Here is a 20,351-nt window from a genome sequence, read left to right as displayed (position 1 = left end):
TGCACCACTGGAGTGCCACTGACTCTGGGACCCTGTTTGGGGACATTCTGTTCCAGTACCTGACTTTTTTCTGTTGCTCAGATCCTCTCCTCAGGGCCTTTGTGATTCTGTGCCCCCACTTGGAAGGTTCTCCCTTTGGCTGGCACCTTTTTGTGGGACCTCAGAACCAAATCTCTCTCCCTCATGACCACATGAGCTGGTGCCCCCACTTCCTCTCACCCCCACTTCATTTTCTGCATCCCACCCTGAAATGACTTCCCAGTTCTTTTCTCGTCATCTGTAGTTTTGTGGTTTATTTGCGGTTGCCTATGTTCTGCATTAGTTTTCCATTGTTGCATGATACTCGTCCCACAAACATGGTGACTTAAAATAACTCCTACTTATTACCTCATAGGTAGCTGGGAACCTCTGCTTCAGGGTCTTACAGAGCTGCAGCTGAGGTGCTGGTGGGGGCTGAGGTCTCATCTGAAGGCTCACCCCCAGATCCATGTTCAAGCTCTCGAGGTTGTTGGCAAAATTTAGTCCCTTGCGGAGGGTTAGACTGAGGGCTTTGGGGTCTTTCTGGTCATCCTCAGTTCTTTGTTGGTGGTCTGCAGAGGCTGCCCTCCATTCCTTGCCCTGCATGCCTCCCTAATATGGCCAATTGCTTCATCACAGGTAGCAAGGGAGAGTCCCCTAGCAAGATGGGCATGACAGTTGTGTGCCATGTAATCACAGAAATGACAGCTTGTCACCTTCATCTATTATCCTAGGGAGAAGCAAGTCAGTAGGTCCTGCCCACACTCAAGGAGTGGGGATTACAGGAGGATGGTAGCACCAGGAGGTGGGGGGATCATGGAGGCCGCCCTAGAATCTGTCTGCCAACCTCACCAGGAGAGCACAAGTCCCCTGAAAGGGACTGATTTGTTGTTGTTCCACACTATTCCTCGCCGTAATCACAGTGCCAAATCCACAGAAGGTGTTTAATAAAGGTGCATTGTAGGAAGAAAGAAAAGATGGAAGGGAGGGGGAGAAGCGGGGAAAGGAAGGGAAGAAGGCAGGGAGGGAGGGAGGGAGGGAGGGAAGGATGGAGAGAGTGAGGAAGGGTCTTGCTTTCCCTTGCAAGGCCTCCAGGGTTTACAGCCAAAGCCCCTTTCTCCACACGATGCAGACAACGTCCCTAGAGGATGTTTTAGCTGCCCCCCCCCCTTCCCACATGGGCCGCGGCACAAAGCACTTTTGCTGGAATGCCACAGAGTGAATCAAAAGGGTGTGAATACACATGTGCCAAGATAGGGACAGTGGCCTGCCCTAGAACAGTTTTGTTTCATTTTTTCCAATGCTGTCCTAAATTCCTCGTCCTGTTCCACCCCACCCAAGGTGTCAAACAGATGTGGAAATACCACAAAGCTGCAAGTTACAGTGTTGGTTTATGATTTATGATTGCGATGGGGAAGAATAATGCAGATTGCCATGGTGATGCCTGTTTATGGAGGCAACATGGCATATGATGAGGAACATGGCAGAAACCAGACACTGGCAAAAATAGCAAGAAAGACTTCTGCCTGGAGTTTGCACAGAGGCTCAGCTCTGCCAGCGGCTCAGACCTCCCTGGGCAGCAGACCAGGAAATGTGCCATCCTGGCCATAGCGGGGAGTAGCAAAGGCAATGGGAGTACTTCTTTGCTTTCTTTAGGACAGAGGGATGGGAAATTCCATCCCATTCTGTTCTATTCTGTTTATTCATTTTTCTTTTAGTCAGCACTTAAACGGATCCAAGGGAAGATGGTTGGCCTTTAGTTGCAGATGGGCAGCAGGATCTGATAAAACAAATGAACAAACAAACCAAAAAAACAACCACCATGGTCTCTGTGTCCAGAGAGCCCTAGTTCACATCCCAGCCTTTGCCACTTACTGGTTGTCTGCCCGCATGACAACTTGCTTCATTGCTAAAATCTTCTAGTGCGGTGTTGGTGAGGAGACCGAGCTTCGGTTTCCTTGTGTGAAAATGGGATAGTAATAGTACTATCACACAGGATTGCTGTATTGATAAGAGAAAACGAACATAAAGGTCTGCACACAGTGCCTGGTGCATAGTTTGGGCCCAACAAATATCAACTCTTATTAAGGCTGATCTTTAGTGTTTTTATCTGTTGAAGGACAACCAATAATGCCTTTCAGAGCAGGTGCAAAGAAAAGAAAGAAGAAAAGTATCGAGAGCTCCTGACCTAAAAATGTTATACTTGTCAACATAGATTGCTATAACAAACGGTCACAAAATTTCAGTGTCCTAAGAGTTACTCCTTTTTCTTAAAAAAAAATTATTTATTTGTTTGTTTGTTTATTTGTAGAGGGGAAAGGAGACGGAAAGGGAGAGAAACATCACTGTGTGGTTGCCTCTCACTTGTGTCCCCAACTGGGGACCTGACGTGCAACCTAGTCATGTGCCCTGACTGGGAATCGAACCAGCAACACTTGGTTCACCAGGCCGACGCTCAATCCACTGAGCCACAGCAGCCAGGGAAGAGTTACTTCTTGAACATGTCTAAGTCTAATGTGGGTCACCGGGGAGACAGGGGAGAGAAGGTCTCTGTTCCGTGCAGTCGTCCAGGGACTCAGGCTCTTCCTGTCTGCCATTCTTGGAGTCCTCCACGGGATCTATTGACTGCAGCCCAAGGTGAGCAGGGAGTTCTGTGGATCAGGCTGGAAGGCAGTGTGTACTGGTTCTGCCCGTGCAGTAGTGAGAACTCAGCTCAGGGGCGCCCGTACCTGTGAGGGCGCAGAGAAGGGCGGTCTACCTGTGCGCACCAGACAGAGGGACACGGTTTGACTGAGAGCCTGCCAGAGTCTGCCACAATGTTCAGCGAAGGGTCCCCACTTACTGTGATGACTAATGTAATACCAGGGTGATTCACATAGTGTTCTCATCCCGCCCTGGAGGGATGGTCGCCCCTAACTGCAGCCTTGCTCCTCAGAGCCTGAGAGAAGGGCCAGTTCTCGCCTCGGCCCCTGTGAGCGATCCTGGACCACAGGGACACTACTGAGAGTCTCAGTGGTGGCAGGCAAGCCTCCGGGAGCACATGTGAGGGTCACGTGAACGTAGTTCCGTTGTTCATGGTAAATTGAATATTTGGAAGGAAGGTGGCTTTCGCTTCCTTTCTCTTTCATCTTTCCTTTTTTTTTTTTCTTTTGCAAAACACATCCCTTCAAAACTTAATGGCTTAAGGGATCGCACTCATTTTCGTATTCTCTGTCACAGTTGCTGTGGGCAGGAACTCAAGGGTCGTTTAACTGGTTGATCTGGCTCAGACGTTTTCATGAGTGATAGCCAGATATCAGCTGGAGCTGGAGTCTCAAAGGCGTCTGCACTTCTGTGCTTGACCTCTGGGCTAGAACGGTTCAGACAGCGAGGGCTCCTCAGGCCTCTCTCTCTCTCCCTCCCTCTCCCTCCCTCCCTCCCCTCCCCACTCCCTGACCACCCCCGCCCCCCCCCCAGCAATCTCCCCGCTGCCGTGGTCTTCTGGCCTTTCCACAAGGCAGCTCAGGGCTGTGATGCGTGTGCCCTGGCGGTCAGTCACTTACTGTCCCTTCCCATCTTGGAAGTCCCGCATCAATTCCACCTTCACCTTATCTGTCCAGTCAGTCACAAAGCCTGGCTTAGGTTCAAGGGTAAGGGGCACACACTCCGAGCCCTCCTGATGGCAGGTGTGTCAAAGACACCATTTGCAGGCATGTTTTAAAACCGCTGCACGTCCCCTCCCCCCATCTAGATTCTGCAATGGCTTCCCCGTTCAGGATCACCCCAGACGTACCCCGCCTGCCGAAGGTTCAGAACGCATCCTCGGCCGAGTGCTCCTGGTCCCCTCAGAGGCCAAAGGTGAAGGCTGCGACAGCTAATGGTCCAGAGGGGCCTGGACTGGGACGATGGGGGTCGGGGGAGGGGATGGCACATGAGGTAATGGAGCCTCTTCTCAGTGTCAATTTAATTAATTCCCGTTTTCAGACAGGCGCGTTTTACTCCAGTCCTTGTATGTCCCGCCCTCCCAAGGTCCGCAAGTAGGAGACCATCACATAAAGCATGCAGGCTGGGGACGTTAGATAAATTATGCAAACCGACAGAGCTGGGCGCGGGGGGTGGACAGAGATTTGAATCCTTACCTGGCTCACCTCAAAGCCCGTGTGCTCCCTGGCCTTGTCCCTGGCAGTCTGGGAGTCTGTATGCCCTGGATGGGGAAGATCCCACGGAAACAGGTGTCAGAGAGACGCCGTGGGAGGGGCCCCTGATGGTGCTGCCACTCTGCAGCCACAGAGTGCACCCCTCTTCTCGCCTGCAGGGCGATAGCATGCCAACCGACCGAGCCTCTGGAGGACCCCAGGATTCATCTCTCAGCACAGAGTTTGAGGCGCAGCAGTCAGCCGCTCCTGGTGCATTGAAATTTCCAAGTGGAGGTGGGGGTATTCAGTTCAACGAATTCTAGTAACAATAGCCTGATTATTTAGCGAGTGTCAGCTAAGTGCTGTGTGTGCATCATCTTACTGACCCCTTCTAAAAACTCCTGAGGTCAAGATTGTCACCCTCGTTTTGTAGATGGAGAAGCTGAGCCTCGGAGGTGATGTGAATGCTGTTAGACCGCTCGTTGGGTGTCAAGGCGGGGATTCAGACTTGGGGCTGCTCACCTCTGAAGCTCGGCCTCTCGGACACTGGGTTCCTAGTGGACCCCCACGGTCTCCATGGCAGCCCCGGCCCCAAGTCCTCAGCATCCCAGCAGCACACTTTGTGCCTCTTCGCATAATAAATATTAACGGACATATATTGGTGCTGCAGTCACGAGCGCTAGCTGCGGAGACACCACGCGGCGTCCCAGTAATTAAACCCTCAGTTGCACTGTCATTTCCCCAGTTGTCACAGTCCCCAAGCAGCCATCCCAGCTGTGACGGGCAGCGAGGAGAAGGATGCTCAGGGCGATGACGGGCAGGCACAGATTCCCGTGTGTGTGCTGGCACCGCGTCCCTGCGGGAGCAGCCCTTCTTCCGTCCCACGTGGGGTCCTCGCGCTTCCTCTGCCGGCACCCAGCTTGGTCCCAGAGGTCTGCGTGGTGCCCCTCTCCACCGCGGGCTGGTTCACACTCAGCTTTGCTGTATCGGACAGTGGGACACTGGGTGTGGGAGCGGGCAGAGGTTCCCAGCTGAGGTTCCTCAAGGACCCACCCCGTGTTTATTTCAGTATCATGTCTATGTCAGGAGAGTCTTCCCTCCCCAGACTTGATTTTTCCTCCTGCAGAGTGCTATGATCTGAACCTTGTTTCCCTCTTTTCTTATGAAACCGTAGATCACACGAGTCTTGTGAAGCACAAGCGCAGGATGGCAGCTTTAGGACCCGACTAGGAAAACCAGAGGAGTACAGCAGCCCCCCCTTGCCCACAGGGCACACGTTCCCAGACCCCAGGGGACGCCTGACACCTCGGAGAGTACCGGAAACCCCCTTACTCACACACCACCTCACTTTTAAAGGAAGCATTTACGGCTTCTCTTCGGCATATCCAAGTTGCCAGCATCGTTCCTCTGGTGCTTTGGGGCCTTATGAAATGAAACAAGGGTGACGTGAGGACAGGCACTGGGATTCCATGACAGTCGACCTGATCGCCGAGTCGGCTGCTGAATGACCAAAGGGCCAGTAGCATTCACAGTGCGGAGGCACTGGGCAAGGCGGGGAGCCGGGTCCCAGGCAGACCAGCGTGGGGGGGCGTGGGGTTTCATCGCACTGCTCGGAATGGCGCACAGTTTAAAACTTATGCGTTATTTATTTCTAGCCTTTTCCAGTTAGTATTTTCACATCGCAGTTGACCGTGGGTAACTGAAACTGCAGGAAGCGGTGCTGGGTATGAGAGGGGACTGCTGTAGCGGACATTCAGATGAGGACGTGGCGCAGGAAAACGGCCTGTCCGGAGCTAAATGTGCAGGGAAGCAAGGCCACCTTGTTCACAGATACCTTGTTGGAACGCCAACTCGGCCAAAGGCCTGAAGAGTTTCTCAAAGGGAAGGCAGGGCAAATAGGAACTAATTGTTCAGCACTCATTATTAAGGATTATAACATTATTTGTGGCCCTGTTTTTGCTTCTAGTCTTCTTAGGTAGTTTTAGTGAACACAATGTTTATACAGTTCTTCACAGGTTCATTCTTGACTTTGGTTTACCCGATTCGTGGCTCTCCCCCCCACACCCCCGCCCCATGGTGCTCCCTTCTCCCCAACATCAACGCCACCATAAGGCTTTCAGTTCTTCCATAACAACGTCTTCTCTTTGGGACCGTGTTTAGGAGTTTAGGCCTACAAATTGAGGCAGGAGTAATCTATGTGACTGTCGTTACCCACTGTATGAAATTAACAGTTTCCTCGACTCCATGCCAGGCACAAATTCTACCTTCTCAGGCTATGGAAGGAGGTATGGTCTCTGTTCGCAGGAAGTTCTCAAACTAGCTGGAAAATAGACAAGTATCTTGCTAGGTATCAAAGTCAGTCAAGATTCTTTTGGTTTCAAACGATGGGAAATACAACTCAATCTGGTTTAAGGCAAAATATAAGGGAAATGCGATAGAGCGGGTTATATAATCTCAAAATACAGGGGTGTCTGGCTTCAGGCCTGTGTGCACCCAGATACTCCTAGGATAGCACCAGAAATCAGTCTTTTTCATCTCCCATCCCTGGAAAGCTTTCTCTTCGTGGTGGCAAGATGGCTGCTGGCAGTGGCGAACAGCGTAGCAAGCCCACCAGAGGGAAACCGGTTGGGAATCTGAGTCACGTGTGCATTCCTGAAACCACGAGTGTGGTCAGAGGGAGCGAAAACGCTCATAAGCCTGGCCTGGGGTAGGTGCTCCTTCCTGGAGCTGAGACGCAGGGTCAGCCCCACTCGTATGCCATGATCTGTGAGTTGGGGGAGGGGAGCTCCCAAAGAAAAACTTGTGACCTGATGAAGGGGCAGCAGAAGCCAGGCAGCTACATAGAGCAGGGCTCTGCTACGTACATAATGGATACCTTATTCCATACAATATCCTTCAGGTTAGTTGGGCAGGCTCAGGGGACAGCATTAATCACTGGAATTGCCTAGTTCTTGACAAGCAACATCCCCGCGGTCCGAGCCAGTCTGGGTTGAAGAGACCATAATAGCCTGAAAAAGAAACTTACCCAAATGTGCTCTCCATTCCAGTGACCTGGACAGAAATAATATCACCAGGATCACCAAGATGGACTTCACTGGACTCAAGAACCTTCGTGTCTTGTAAGTACCGTAGGACTCTCTAGCGCATTTTTATTTCTAGCTCTTCAGCCTTATGAAAATGTTCCATTGCCCTGACATTATACCCCCAAGCCCTGGAAGCCCTTCCTTGGTGTGCCCGGGTTTTCACAGGTATTATCTCACTCTGTGTCTCAAGGCTGCTGGCTGGGCTGGACCGATCAGAGTCAGCCCAGTGGCAGGGAAAGCAGAGGCAACACCCAGATAAATCATCATGCCCTGCTTCTGGGGTGACAGCAATGTCAGGGTGACTAACCGTGCTTTCCTTCCTAAGAGATCATAATTTCTTCTCCAGCATGTGCATTAAAAGAGAAATCGGGACAAAAGGTATTTATCTTGTTGTTTAATGGAGAGGAGAGGAGGAGGGAGGCGGAGAGAGTCAGACAGGGGCAGGACCCTTGCCGAACACCCACAGCTGTGCAAGACCGGTAGCAAAATTTGAGATGGGGCGTTTGTGGAATGGGGGAGCAAAAAAATAGGAGGTCTCATTCTAAAGATCGACCACCCATCTCGAAGTCTAAGCTGCCCACGTCCTTGTCCGCTGACAAGTCTCAGACATTCAGGGGTACAAGAGGGGTGCAAATGGACCCTCTTTCCTTCTTTACTGAGAAGTGAGTTTTGACCCCTAAGTGTGGCTCCAGACGTGGAGCTCAGTCCAGGAAATGTGGCCACGGTCTTGGGGTTCATTTGTTGTAGACTCTTGGCTGGCGGGTCTTTAGTAGCAATAGCAGCTAAAGTCAGTATCTGAAGCCAACACCCTCTTTTTATTTATAACCCTTTATAACACAATGAATTTTTTTTCTAGTGCCAGGAAGTGCCAGGTTTGGTCCTGACTCAGAATTAACTGCCCAGTGACTTTGGACAAATCATTATGCCTCTTTGGGCCTCAGTTTTCTTCTCCATAAAATAGGGAATGAAGAGTCCATTAGTTTCCTGGGGCCAGTGTAACAAAGCACCACACACTGGATGGCGTAAGTGACAGACATTTCGTGTTTCACAGTTCTAGAGGCCAGCAGTCCAAAGCCAAGGTGCCAGCAGTCGGTTCCTTTTGAGAGCTAAGGGGAAAGATCTGGTCCCGACCTCTCCTCTAGCCTCAGGAATTCCTTGGCTTTTCGATAATTGGCTCCTCCCTGGGTCTCTCTCCCTTGTCTTTACTCTTTACATGTATGTCCAAATCTCCCCCCCCCTTTTTTTTAGAGAGAGGGGAAAGGAGAAGGAGAGGGAGAGAAACATCACTGTGTGGTTGCCTCTCAGTTGCACCCCCAACTGGGGACCTGACATGCAACCTAGTCATGTGCCCTGACTGGGAATTGAACCAACGACACTTGGCTCACAGGCTGATGCTCAATCCACTGAGCCACAGCAGCCAGGGCTTAAATTTCCCCTTTTTATGAGGACACTAGACATGTTGGATTAGGGTCCACCCTAATAACCTCATTTTAACTCGATTGCCCAGTAAAGACCTTATCTCCAAAAGAAGGTCGAATTCTGACACACTGGGTATTAGGACAGTAATCTCTGAATCTGCAGAGGGCATACAATGCAACCCATATCAAATAAAAGTCCATGTAACTCTCATAATTGCACATATAATGCTTTTTGTTTTCCACATTTTCATGAACAGTCTTTTATTCTCACCACAACTCGTGGCGTATTACTTGTATAACACGGTCTTCCTGGTGGAGAAGCAATAGTGGCAGTGATAATGGTCATAGCTAAGACATTTGTGGGGCCTTCCACAGACCAGGCTCTTTGTTACATAGGTATTAACCCCAGTATGCCCAGAGGAAACAGAAGCTCAGGAAGGCTGAGTGCAGGGAACTGAGGGAGGAGGAATCGGGATCCAGGGCATATGCTTTCCAACCTCAATGCAGTGCCACCGGCATTATCGGCAGTTCAGAAGGCCGAGAAGGGAATGGTGTACCTGCTCTGTAATGCAGCACCGATGCCTGCTGGCTCACTGCGCACCCCACTTCCCCTGAGCCCCAGCATGCGAGGACGCTGGGATCCCAATGCTGGGCCTCCAGCTAGGAGATGCTCCCCACCTGACCTGTTCTCCAGTCTTTGGCCAGTACACTGTCCTCTCTCCATCCTCGGGGGAAGACCCCACCCTCTGCCAAGTCTTCTTTTTGCTCTAAGCGGTCACATGTCAGTCAAATGACTGGCAACTCTGAGTAGCTCAGAATTGGGGTTGGAAGAAAAAGGGAATTCCATGGCCCAATGTTAGGATAATTTATATTGAGAAGATGTAGGCAGTAAACACCTGATTCCAGGTCATTTTGTCAGCTTAAAGAACAGACATTTACCTTCTATTATTGTTATTATTTTCCATTTGTAACCCCCCCGGCATCTGTGAAAGATTTTCTTTTATACAAGTCAGAAATTTCGCCTCATGCTTCATTTTCTAACAAAGTCAGAAATAACCCTTTGATTTTCTTACCATTACATCAGAAAGACTAGTAAAAATTCAAATTTCCATATCTGCTCTCTGCGCATATAAAGTTTAAAATAATCACAAAAGATCGTGTTAATATCCTCTGGATGGTCTACAACATTCTTTTGACTACAGTTTATTGGTACATTCTTCTTATTTTGTTTTCAGTGAATTGGTACATCCTTCTCATTTTGATAAGCAATGCCAAAACCCTTTCTCTTCTTGCACTTTATAGACCCCATTAATATACTATTTTTCATTATCAACTAAAAGGCAATCCCATTCAAGTGACCCTTTATTATTGTAGAAGACTCTGGTAGGTGGAATAACAGAAATGCTTTCTAACAAACACCAATAAAATATCCAGACGTAGAAACTGTATTTTCCCTCAATCCATTATTTTTAGCAGAGCAGCCAAGACCGCTGTCTTTTCTGAATAGCTTTCATCACACCGTGGCACCGTCCCTGTATCTGTTTCTTCTTTACAGTTGTATAGTGAAGCCAGAAAAGGTGAATGGTCGCGAGTAATTGGAGCTTGCCACCCATTTCCCAGCAGCACTGTTAACATGATGCCGGGGAACGGGCAGAAGCCGAGGAAATAGAAACTTCGGCCTCGCCCGAAGGCAATTTTCCCACCTAAAGTGCGTTCAAAGAGAAGATGCAAGAATTGCCGATAACAATTCTTTCTCCCTTGGGGTAGGAGTAGGAAAAGGTCTCTTCTGGTGCTATCAGTTAGTTCGCTTTCTTAGTAGTCTGTTGCAAGAACTCTGCTCTGCCCACAATGTGGGGAACAGCTTTATTCCAAATGGGGTTCATAAAAGAGCTAAACTCCACCCAGCCTTCATCACATGGGGACGATTTCCGATTCTGATCCAATGTTAAAACTAAAAAAAAAAAAATAGCAATGCCAAAAGAGCTGAAGATGAACACAGTCTGTGTCCTTCTAACTCAGAACAGACTCAAGCCATGGACGTTCCAGCCTTTCCTGGGTCCCCTGACCTCCTGCATCTGGTCAGTAAAACCAGAGTGATCGCGGCGGCTTTAGCATGAGCTCCGGAGCGGCATGGTAGCGTAGAAGTGGGGGTGGGAGTTTCACAGCTCATTGATTCATTGATTCATCAAATATTGATTATTCCTTGAGCCTTTAAGTGCCAGGGATTAGGCTGGACTCTGATAGAGGTAGGAAGGAGCTCTAGAAGAGAGCCTAGATACCATCTCCATGAGGATCCCAGTGGGAAAGAGATGATACTCTCACAGGACAAATGAGGAGAGCTAAACAAAGAATCATTTGCAAAGGCGAGGGCAAGAAGAGGTGGCATAGTTCCCTGGGGCTCTGGTCCTCAAGGAGCAGGGGGAGGAGGTGGTTGCCCTAGCCTAGGTAGGGACTGCCTGACAGGGCCTGTGGCCTTAGGTAGAGAGACGAAGTCAGCCTGAGTGACGAGGCAGGGAAGGAGCTGGGAATAAATCTCCCAGCCTCGCTCCTTGTCCGCCCACCCTCTGATCTGCTGGGCACTCCCACTGGCAGGACCCAACGGGAAGCCAGAGTAAAGGAGGCTTCTGATGCGATGGAGCTCATAGAAGGTAGCCTTCGGGGGCCTCAGCAGGGTGGGAAGGGGGCAGCTCTCCACAGAGATACATTTGCACTGTTCTGTAAGAAGCTAGCAGTGTTAGATTGATTAGTCCTGAACTAAGAGATTCATCATAGGAAACTGGAGTTGGACTCCTTCAGAACCCAGAGGGGATATGACAGTCAGCCACCCTACCGTTGCTCCTTGTTATTATTGGGAAGTCATGACAACAAGCTCTGTGATGAATTGATTGATAGTAAAATCCCAGCCGAACAAACCACCCATCACTAATACTGAGCTGCATCCCTGTTTAGCAAGACGTGCGAGCGTGAGTCTATTAGCATTCCAAGGCCCTCGTTGCCATATGGCAGGATGGAAAAAGAAGAGAAAGGAAGGAAAAGAACATTTATTAAACTTCTAATTATACTCCAGATCCTGGGCTAGATAACTTATATGCTTTACTCCATTTTTAGTTTCACTTATGAGATTTTTCCCCCTGATTTACAAATGAAGAGAGGGAGTCTTTGGTTGACTGGATAGCCCAGTGTCACACCAGGAGCTGGCAAGAAGGCAGGAAAGGGATTCCATATCAGATTTGGCGAGCACACCACAATGAGAGAGAGTTCACCCTGGCTAGCTGTATGACTTGATAGAAATATATATATTATATATATATATGGAGCCTATAAGAGGCCAGCCTACAGAGGCCAGGAGTAACAGAAGCATGTGACTCAGAATGGATGAGACTGTGACCAACTGGGAAGCCCGTGTGCCCTGCCTGACCCATACTCAGTTCTGGCCGGCTGTTGATATTTAGAAATGGGACAGCTGAGTTTGGTGTGCATGCGTATGTGTGTGTAACATCCCGATTTTTAATTGCTTGCAACAAATACACAAAAATGTAAAATATCATTGAGCCCAAAACACCGCCTTCACTCTGATGGTCCATGTGAGAAACTCCGTGTGACCCCGACTGGCCTTTTCCCTGACATAAAATCAGGATGTGCTGTGCCCAGAGCCCTCTTTAGGTTCCCAGCATTCAACAGGCTGTTATGACATGGCTGCCGTCTAGGCAACTGGGAGGGCTGGGAGCATGAAATGAACAGGAGTTCTTACCCTCTCGGTCCTTACACATAGTAGTAGGAAAAATGGACTCGAACATAAACACGAGGGCCCACGTGTTCAGCCTGGAAGTACAGGGCGTTATGCAGCATCTCAGAGGAGTCAGGGGCAGAGGGCTGTCACGGGGGGACTCTTTCTGAACGGAGAGCTAAGCCCGCTGGAAGCTGTCTGCCGGCCTTCTGCCCTTCCTTCAGGTGCTTCAGGGCGCCTGTGCTCCTGCCAAGCCCAGAGGAAGCCAGGCCCTTCCTAAACCCCACCCCCCGTCAGAGCTGCGCCTCCACTAAGTCCGCCCGCAGCCACCAGGGTCAGCCCTGGATGGAAACTATGCAGTTTCATTGCTTCCCTTCCCGACCATCCAGTTAATCCATTTTAAGTTGCCATTTAAAAAAAAAAAAAAAATTTAGGGAAACAAATGTTTCATTGTATGCTCGATGCTTAGCCCAGGCCACATGCACAAACCAAACTCGCTTAAGCAGAGTGTTGAGTTTTTTAATCACCTGCATCGAAGACTTTGGAGGTCAGCAGAGCCCATGGCTGGGGAGCCCTAGCTTTTGTGACCGTCACCCTCAGGTGGGAACAGGCCGGCGCTGGGCAAGGCAGTTCCTGGCACCGGCTGCGTTTCCTTCGTCACAGGCAGTCGTCCGACAATAGCTTCACCCTTTCTCCTGGATGAGCCAGGGGCAGAGCGGAGAAGGTCCCATTCAATGAAGTGCTTCTGAATCTTTGAGGGAGGGCGCTTTGAGGGAAGAGATGTTGATTGTATGTGTAGTTTTCTCTAAGAAGCAGCTTTTTCCTCTTGCTTCTCTGCGCGACACCCTGCAGTGCTTGGGGGGGACATTCGCTGAGAGCATTCCTAAAATAGAGGCACAGAACCCAATCTGTCAGGTAGAAGTGTGCAGGCGGTGAAACCCTGGTTACCGTGATGCCAAGCTGGGACGTGAGCTCCCTCGTCCCACTGTTCTCGGCCCAGCGGGGGGGAGCCCCAAGGGGCGTGGGAGGGGCCGAATGGCCATGGCTGCTTGGCTGGGAGCCCTGCACAAGGATTCCTAAGCCCCCCTTGTCCTTGACCCTTGTTGCTTCTGTGGTTCTAGGCATCTGGAAGACAACCAGGTCAGCATCATCGAGAGAGGCGCCTTCCAGGATCTGAAGCAGCTGGAGCGATTGTAAGTACAGCACAACCTCCTTTCTTGAAGTCTTTTTTCTTTTCTTTCTTTTCTTTTTCTTTCTTTCTTTCTTTGTAGACAGGCTTCACTGCAACCTTGCTAAAAAAAAAAAAGTCTCCAATATGTAATAAAATGTTTGCTGTTATATTTAAAGCACATTAGATGCATGTTAGAGAGGCCCTGAGATTCACGTAAACACTTTTCCTTTAAAAGACGCTGGAATTGACATCTGGGTTTTGTTTTCGTCTTCTGAGCCTTAAGCCCTCTCTTGGTATTTGTACATGGGTTTGGTTCTGGCCCAGGCCTCAGCCTGCGCTGTCGGGGCGGAGGGAAGCCTACAGTTAGTTCCCTGTCATGGAAAGTAGCGTCAGATACTCCCTGCTCCTCCGCATGGGGAGTATGCTCCTCCCCCCTGCGCCCCTCTGTCCTCGCTGGAGCCGAAGGCAGCGAGTGGGTGAAGCCTCTGGAGCGCCTGTATCTCTGAGTGTGCATCAGCCTGTGTCAGGAAGCCCACACATTTCCACGAGAGAATACGCTGCCAGCGGTTTAAAAATAGGCCTCTGTTCTGCCTCTATCAGAGGGAGAGAAGAAGAGGGGCAAGGTGGGAGATGGGTGGAGCCTAAATTGTTTTGTGGATGAGTGCTTCTGCAGAAAAGCCATGGGTCACTTTAGTGAGGGGAGCTGCTCACGTGGTTAAGTGGGCAGCTTCACCTTTCTTCAGTTAATCACATCTGGCAGCTCTTAACATCTGGATATTTGCTTTCTGCCCTCTGAGCAGGGATTGTCCCCAAAAGCACTTAGTCATGCTGGTGGGCGGCTCTCTTCCACGCTTCCCTCCGCGTCCTGGTTGACCCAACGTTTTAGCCTCCCTTCCCTGCAGTCAGGAGACCTGCAGCAGCTCACTGCTCTGCCAGCTTACCTAGAAGGGTGTTCCATGTTGACCCGTCTGTCTCTGTCGTCTACAGAGGGGCTCGGGTAAGGTGGAGGGCCTGCCACCAGCTTGTTACCTTAGTGATCGCCCATCGAGATGCCATGGGAATGGGAAGGGATGTTACCCAGCAAAATCCTTTACTCCCTGCTCTGTTGTGTAAATGGTCTCATTTATTTCTCTTCTGCGGGGTCAAAGGTTAGTGTATGTTCTGCTGCTATTGGTTGGAAAATAGTTTTAGAAGTAGGGAATGTTGCCTCTGTTTATGCTTTGATTTTTCAGTTTCTTCTTCTTTAAATGAAGGGAAAAAGCACAAGTATTTGTTGGACCTGGTTTCTTTCTACGAAACATTCAACATTTCTATGGAAGGATAAATAATACAGTCCTCAGTGAAAGGGCCACCTCTTGCTTAGTCCTCTGATTAGAAGGGTAAATAAATTTCCAATTCATTAATTTCATGGTTGTTGGAAGGGAAGTAATTGAGCACCGTGGATATGCTAGGAACTGTGCCAGTATTTTATATGCTGTTATTTTATCCCCACAAAATTCCTGTGAGGTGCTATTACCCTCATTTTGCAGATGAAGAAACAGAGGCTGAGGGAGATGGAGCCAGAAGTTGTCGAGGGTGGGTGGGGGGTAGCCAATATGCAGAGCCACATCTGCCCAACATCAAAGCGCACGTCCTTTGCTACTTCTGTGCTGCAGACATTAGAGGAAGCGCGATCTTCAGCAGTGGCCCTGCACACAACCTCCTACGTGCCCATTTAACTCCAGGGGACATCAGTGAGGCATTCCGGCAAAGGCACTTTTCTTTGGCTTGGTCATCATGGCTGAAATACATGCATATCTAGGGGGCTGGAGGAATTACAGTTGCAGGCTAAACCTGTCTCTTTCTCTACTCTGGCTTATTAGAAGGGTAAGGCTAGCTCCTGTCCTAGGTCAACCCTCAAATCTCATGGCTTAGCTCAGTGGGAGTTTACTTCTTATTTATCTCAAACCCAGACGAGCATTTCTGGTTGCTGGGTCTCTCTTCTCCCAGGGGATCCTCAGAAACGTGGGTTCCCACCCCTCCTCAGCTCTGCCATCTCTACATCTTGCCTTGTAAGGTACCAATGTTTGTCTGCATCTAGCCAGTGGAAGGAAAAACAGCATGAAGGATGGCGCATGGGAGGTTTTCATGGGCAAGACCTGGAAGAAGTACGTGTTCCTTCCACTCTACATACCTTGGGCTAGAACTTAGTGGGGATTGGGAAAGATAGTTGAGTGCTATGCCCAGAAACTAGAGGAAACAGTCTTAGTGAACAGGTAACCTAATCACTGACTTGACAAGTGAGCCGAAAAAGTACTTGGTCAGGAAGAAGAATAGAAGTATAGGCAGCTGACTAGTATGCATACCTGGGCAGGCTCCTCACTTAAGGCTTTTCGGTGTCAACAAGAGGCAGTATGTGTGTGTGTGTGTGTGTGACATTGTTCTGACTGGTGTTAATCTGGTTTTAGTTATTCAGTCTGTCCTGAGACAGACTGAGAGCTACAGAATGGGAAAGTACAATGTATTGGGTTGGCCAAAAAGTTCATTTGATATTTTTCTCTAAGATGGCTCTAGTAGTGCTTAGTTGTCTTTAACTTTATTTGAAACAATTTTGTGAGATTGTATTGTGACAAATGTCATATTAGCATGCATTTTTAAAAAACATCAAAATTGGTGAATTTTTGTGTAGCCATTTTAATATCGAAGATGGAAGGATATGCACACCAATTTTGGCCTATTATGCTTTATTATTTCAAGAAAGGTAAAAACACAACTGAAATGCAAAAAAAGATTTGTACAATGTAAGAAGAAGGTGCTGTGACTGATCGAACAAGTCAAAATGGTTTGCAAAGTTTCGTGCTGGAGAGTTCTTATTGGACAATGCTCAACAGGTGGAGCAGACCAGTTGAAGTTGATAGCGATCAAAATGAGACATTGAGAACAATCAATGTTCTATCATACAGGAGATACCAACATACTCAAAATATCCAAATCAATAAAGTTATTGGTGAAAATGAAAAATGCGTCTTTCATTTTACGGAAAAAACTATATAGACTTTTTGGCCAACCCAGTATTTGCTGTTAACAACTTGAGAAGCCAATGGCCGATTGTGCTAGCTCTAGCTCTCGCTCCTGACACTTTGTGTCTGTGTATTTGATCATAGAGTCATCTTTATTGGTTATATTCTGAGATACAGGCTGGAAATCATATGGGTTTTTATCATCTATTTCTTGAGTATTTGTTCATTTTCATTCACAATGGTCATTATTGATCTCTTGAACTTTAATGGGAAAGGAAGGCAATTCTGTCCTGTAGGCCTCAACTCAGAAGTCTCTATTTTTCCCTGAAAGAATCACTGCTTCAGACTGAGTGAGGTGTCCCTCCTCTCCTAGCACATGACTGCCCCTATCACAGCACTTACACTACCATATTTTAACTCCCATTTGCCTGATTGTCTTTCCCCAAAACTCTGAGTATGTTGACGTCAACAATCATGTTCCATTTGGCTCTTAATCTCAAAATCTTACACACGGCGTGATAGTAAGTTCTTATGGAGTATTTACCCAATACTTCTTTAATACCAGTTTTTGTTGTACACCGGTGGTTGAGAATTGGTACCAGTTTTTCCTTCTAGAGGACACTTGACATTATCTGGAGATATTTTTGGTTGTTATAACTGGAGGACGCTACTGACATATAATGGGTAGAGGTCAAGAATGTTGCTAAACATCCTACAATGCTCAGGACAGTGCTAATTAATGAATTACCCAGTCCAAAATGTTAATAGTGCTAAGGCTGAGAAACTCTGCTCTTTACCTGTTATGTGTCAAGTGCATCTTAGGCACTTGATGTATGTCCTTTCATTGAATCCATCCAACAATATTATGAGACAAGAATGATCATATCTCTGATGTGACAAAATATAAAATTCAAAGCCCTGCTTATGAAGTATTGCTGCTAAGTATGTCTACCCTAAATCTAATTTAGATGGATGTCACCTTTGGTATCCAGGAAGTGGACAGGATAGAGGAACAAGTTCAATGAAACTAAGAGGAAACAAATCCTGTAGGTAGCACATTTTATAAGATAACTGCCCTCTTCCCTTCAAAAAGAATGTCATGAAAGGCACCACACATGAAGATTGGTGTGACTCTATTGATAATAGATAAAATACCCTTTAAAACAAGAAACATTATTGGAGATAAAGAGGAATATTTCATAATGATAAATAAAGATATATATAAAGCAAATTTTGACAAAAGCAGCCAGCTGTAGAATAAACATTCTCTTCAAGTGCATATGGAACTTTTGTAAAATACTAGTCTGGAAAGCCTGTTTCAACAGATATCAGAGGATTGAAATCATAGATTATTTTCAAGAAGTCATTAAGAAAATGATAGAAAATTTCAAAATATTTGGAAATTGAGTGACATACTTCTAAATAACCTCTGAGTCACAGAATATATCACAGTAGAAATTTGAAGATATATTTTTCTGAATGTTAATAAACACACAATATATAATAATGTGTTGATTATAGTCAAAGCCACACTCAGAGGAAAATGTATAGCCTTTTAACTATATTATTTAATTTATGGTATATATTATGTATAGCACATACTTAAAAAGAAGTAAGGCTAAAATCTTGAAAGTATGTATCTTAAGCTAGAAAAAGAACAAAGTAGAAAAAAAGACATCAGTAAGAGCAGAAGTATATGAAATATACATACATATTCACTTATATTAGAAAAACTCTAAAAAGCCAAACTTTTATTTTTGAACTAATTAATAAAATGATAAAAACTGTCAAGACTGATCAGAAACCAAAAAGAAGGAAGACCGAAGTACTAGTATGAGGGATAAAAGGTGGGACATAACTGTAGATTTTACAAACATTAAAATGATAATTAGATCAAATTTTGGGCGACTTTGTTTCAGTGATTTTAAAGATTAAGTGAAATTGAGAATTGAAACGAGAAGGGATAGAAAGTCGGAATAGTTTTATATCTAGTAAAGAAATTAAGTATTTAGTTAAAATATTCCACCAAGAACATCTAGGCTTAGATGCCTTCACCAATAAATTCTACCTAAGTTTTAAGAAGTAAATATCAATTTAACAAAAACTCTATAAAAAGAATGGAGATTTGTCATTTGGATGGCATAACTCTTATAACAAAACTCAACAAGGACATTTCAAGAGAATATAGAAACCAACATATTTCATAAATATTTTTACAGATTTCCTAACAAAATATTAGCAAAATGAGTTTGATGATACATTAAAATTATGTATTATGACCAGGATAGCTTATTTGAGATGGCAAAGTTGGTTTAATATTTGAAAGTCCTTCTTCCCGAATAAAAATATACTGAGCCACCAGGAGAGTAAAACCCAAGACACACAGACAGCACCTGCAATAAAACTAGTGACAAAGGATCCCAGTAAATCCCCACTCTCTGCTATAAGCAGGCGGGGGAACGCCATGTGTAGTTACAAGACCCCTGTGTGATCTCATCTGTGTGGGAAAAGCAGAGGGAAGGCAACTGAAATTTGGAAGGCCCTGAGAACAGGAGCTAGTTACCGGTATGGACTCACTGGAAAATCCAGTGGTCAGTCTGAAAAAAGCTGCCCAGTTGGAGGGGAGATTGATTGCATCAAGTTCATGGTAAGTACAAAGGAATGGTGATGTGATGAGCATTGTCAGTACTTGGAGTATTCTGGGAGCTTTAAACGCTTCAAACTAACAAATCCAGGGGCTCTTTTCCAAAGAAAGGCCTAGCATTGTTAAGAAACTTCTGAGAGTAGTTGGTCGGAATAAAAAGAGAACTTCTTAATGAAAGTGTTAGAAATCACCAGAAGAGTCATAAATTAGAAAATACAAGGCTATGTTTTTCATTAGTTTGCAAGAAAAACCAAGAATGAGCTAGAGGCTCTTGAAGGTAAAAAGCTATCATTTTCTACTCCTCCCTCATAAAACTAGAGGGAATTTCTTTTAGTTAGGAAATAAACAACCAAACGGATTATGATTGAGACTCATACAAATTTTTTAATAAGAAAAATAATAAAGTATAAGAAACACAATAATCTCCATAGAAACAATGAAAATATGAGAGAAAGAGGTACTCACAAAACAGATGAAAACTCTTAATAGAATAGTACAAAACTACACCAGTTTAAGATCATATAAACTATAAAGAACAACATAAAATATGAATTTGAAAGACTCAGAAATTAGATGATTAGAAAAAAGTAGGATTTGAAAGGATGGGTGAAGAACTCAAAGAAAAAATTTAGAAATAAAAGATATCATGTCAAAATAAATACTGCCAGTACAGTACTGAAGAAGAACTATGCTATCAAATTTCAGACTTTCTGTAGACCTGCAGTGATCAGGGCAGCGTGGCACTGGTGAAATAATGGATCTATAAATGAGCGGAACGCAGAAGAGAGCTCTGAAATAGACCCATTCAAAGGTAGTCACTGATTTTTTTTCCCACTAAAAATTTTTGTTTGTTTGTTTTTCTATTACAGTTGTCCCACTTTTTTCCCCATTGCTCCCCACCACCCTGCCTACCCCTTCTCCACAGTCAATCCCCACCCCAGGGGTGCAAAGACAATTCAAAGGAGAAAGAATAGTCTTTTTATAAATGATGCTGGGACAATCTGATATTCATATGTAAAAAAAAATTGAAACTTTATTTCTTGTACAAAATCAAATCCAAAATGAATCATAGTCTTAAGTGTAAAACTATAAAATTCCTAGAAGAAGATATAAGAGAAAAATCTATATGACCTTCGATTTGGGGAAAAGTTTGTTTTCTTTTTAATAATTTATTTA

At 46.3% G+C, this 20,351-nt stretch overlaps 1 protein-coding gene across 1 annotated transcript in view; it reads left to right on the top strand.

Annotated features, from left to right (window-relative positions):
* The window catches only part of SLIT3 (slit guidance ligand 3), a 519,220-nt gene that overhangs the window by 34,888 nt on the left and 463,981 nt on the right, over positions 1 to 20,351 (top strand). Inside the window, exons 2-3 of the mRNA XM_090288559.1 lie at positions 7,181 to 7,252; positions 13,483 to 13,554. Coding sequence (XP_090144685.1) covers positions 7,181 to 7,252; positions 13,483 to 13,554 — 144 coding nt within the window. The remainder of the gene's footprint in view (positions 1 to 7,180; positions 7,253 to 13,482; positions 13,555 to 20,351) is intronic.

This window comes from Furipterus horrens, unplaced genomic scaffold (genome assembly GCF_987537825.1).
Source record: "Furipterus horrens unplaced genomic scaffold, mFurHor1.1.pri manual_scaffold_10, whole genome shotgun sequence".
Classification (NCBI taxonomy): domain Eukaryota; kingdom Metazoa; phylum Chordata; class Mammalia; order Chiroptera; family Furipteridae; genus Furipterus; species Furipterus horrens.
The sequence above is the reverse complement of the archived record's forward strand: the minus strand, read 5'-3'. Positions and strand labels throughout refer to the sequence as shown.